The following is a 2010-nucleotide window of genomic DNA, read 5'->3' as shown; positions in this document are numbered from 1 at the left end:
CTAAAAGTACAAAAATTAGCCCACCACTGCACTCCAGCCTGGGTGACAGAGCGAGACTCCGTCTCAAAAAAAAAAAAAAAAGAATTTCCTTGTAGTACCTTTATGGGGAAAATCTAACAGGAACTTGAAGCTTTTAGAGATGTTCATTTCCCCAGATTTCATGGATTTGCACTAGAGGCTCCCAACAAGTAGGTCCATTTTAGGTCTATACTCCAGTCTACAAGGATTTGAAATAAGAAGAGGAGAATCCAGTCAATACAACCCCTACTGTACTCAGGGACTTGACTGCCAACACAGAACTGCTTCCCTTCCCATCTCATCTCAAGGTTCTCTTTTCTCTCAAAAAGGTCAGGAACCCCTGGAATACTGTGCTGTACCTTACACAGAGCAGGCACCCAGACTGACTGACTGTATTTTAGCCTTGGAATCAGCCCATGCTAAATCTCTCCGGGTTGCAGATAATAACTGCAATAGAATGCCTTCTCAATCACAGAGGTGAATCTTATATAGCTTTTATTTCAGTGATCAAAAGAATGCAATAAATGGAGTCTACACTAATTAACATTAGGCATGCACCTCTACCTGAAACTGCTGTTAGCTTCTGATTGGCCTAAAGCTTTATAACTTATTTAGGCACATCATTGAATTTTTTGTACCCTGATATACAGGGTAAGTTAACTTCTTCCTTGTGGCAGTCTAGTAATAAGAATTATATTCACTGGCTAGATTCCTTTATAAGTAAAGGCCTCTAGACTCTAAGGCTACCTATCCTACCTTGAGACTATACTTAATATGGATATTTAAGCAAATCATCATATAGGAAAGGGAGATCATCAAGAAAACTGAAGTATACTGTATAAATACTCTTACAGATCTTTTTCTCCAGCACTGATAATCAAACACTAGATAAGGACACCAAATGATTCTTCCCCCACTTCTGCCCTTTCTGATAAACACAAGGATCTCCCCTGAAACCAGAAATGACCCCACACAAATGAGAGATTTTTACGTATGTGGTCCCACTATCAAAATTATAGGAAGCAGTTAATGGGGCTTTGAGAAAAGCATAGTCCCATGTACAGTAATATGCATCTAAATAGAGTTTTCCATTCACCTGTCAATTATTTTCACAAGATTAGCATTGAAAAATACAAGCAAACATATGACCCTCAAGCTTCACACACACAAAAAATTGGTCTTTGTTCATTCTCAGATGACAGGATGTCCCAAGAGTAACAAAAGATGGGAGCAAATCCTCTCATAGCCGTTTCTTCAATCATCCCATCAACAGCTCTTCATTTCTTGAACTACCTTCCTTTTCCAAAGAGGTAATGCTGAGATCAGTCAGAAAGGCTTTCTGAGAAAACTGGCTTGGATTTCTGGGTCTGTTCCAGTCGATTCAAGATGAACTGGCTTGTATCAATGAAGCGCTCAACGCAGTTCACAAAACAGGCCTCAGCCCGACTGTCCAACTTTGGCCCAGGCTTGTCCATGCACTTCTCCTGCTCAGGACAAGATACAGAATCACAAAGGGAACTTGGAAAGAAAAAGACGGTTGGGGGCAGGGGTCCCTTTCTTGTTGCTTAGAGAAAAAAAACTACCTAAAAATAGTATCTGATATGTTAATAATAGTTCACATTTGGCAGCTGACCAAGTATATAGCAATGTTCTCTAGCCTTACATTAAATTCTTACAACAATCCTATGGAATAGATACTATTACAAATCCTCATTTTACAAAGAGGGAAACTGCAGCACAGAAATACTTTGCCCAAAGTCATAGGGCCAGAAAATGGCAGAGCTGGGATATTCCAGAGCAAGAAAATGGCAAAATACAAGTGAAGTAACCTTTCAATGAATTTGGTTGTAACTCCACAATGCTGTTTGCACTAAATGCCTTTAAGTTAACTACAGAATAAAAGGGTGAAAGGATAAATCATTACAGCAAGATACACTAAAACTTACCAAAGAAGAAAAAAATCTATGACTTGAGATTCTATAACCTTGTCTA

At 39.0% G+C, this 2010-nt stretch overlaps 1 protein-coding gene across 1 annotated transcript; it reads right to left on the bottom strand.

Moving 5' to 3' along the window:
* Positions 1-487: 487 nt before the first annotated feature.
* Positions 488-1582, bottom strand: LOC108524011 (mitochondrial import inner membrane translocase subunit Tim8 A-like; the record flags this gene model as incomplete). The annotated part of the gene is made up of 1 exon (XM_017864798.1): positions 488-1582. A coding segment is annotated over one exon (242 nt), but the record flags the coding sequence as incomplete, so codon positions are not given.
* Between the last annotated feature and the right edge of the window lie 428 nt (positions 1583-2010).

This window comes from Rhinopithecus bieti, unplaced genomic scaffold, assembly GCF_001698545.2.
Source record: "Rhinopithecus bieti isolate Rb0 unplaced genomic scaffold, ASM169854v2 scaffold_81585, whole genome shotgun sequence".
NCBI classification, from domain to species: domain Eukaryota; kingdom Metazoa; phylum Chordata; class Mammalia; order Primates; family Cercopithecidae; genus Rhinopithecus; species Rhinopithecus bieti.
This window is presented reverse-complemented; position numbering and strand designations above follow the sequence as displayed.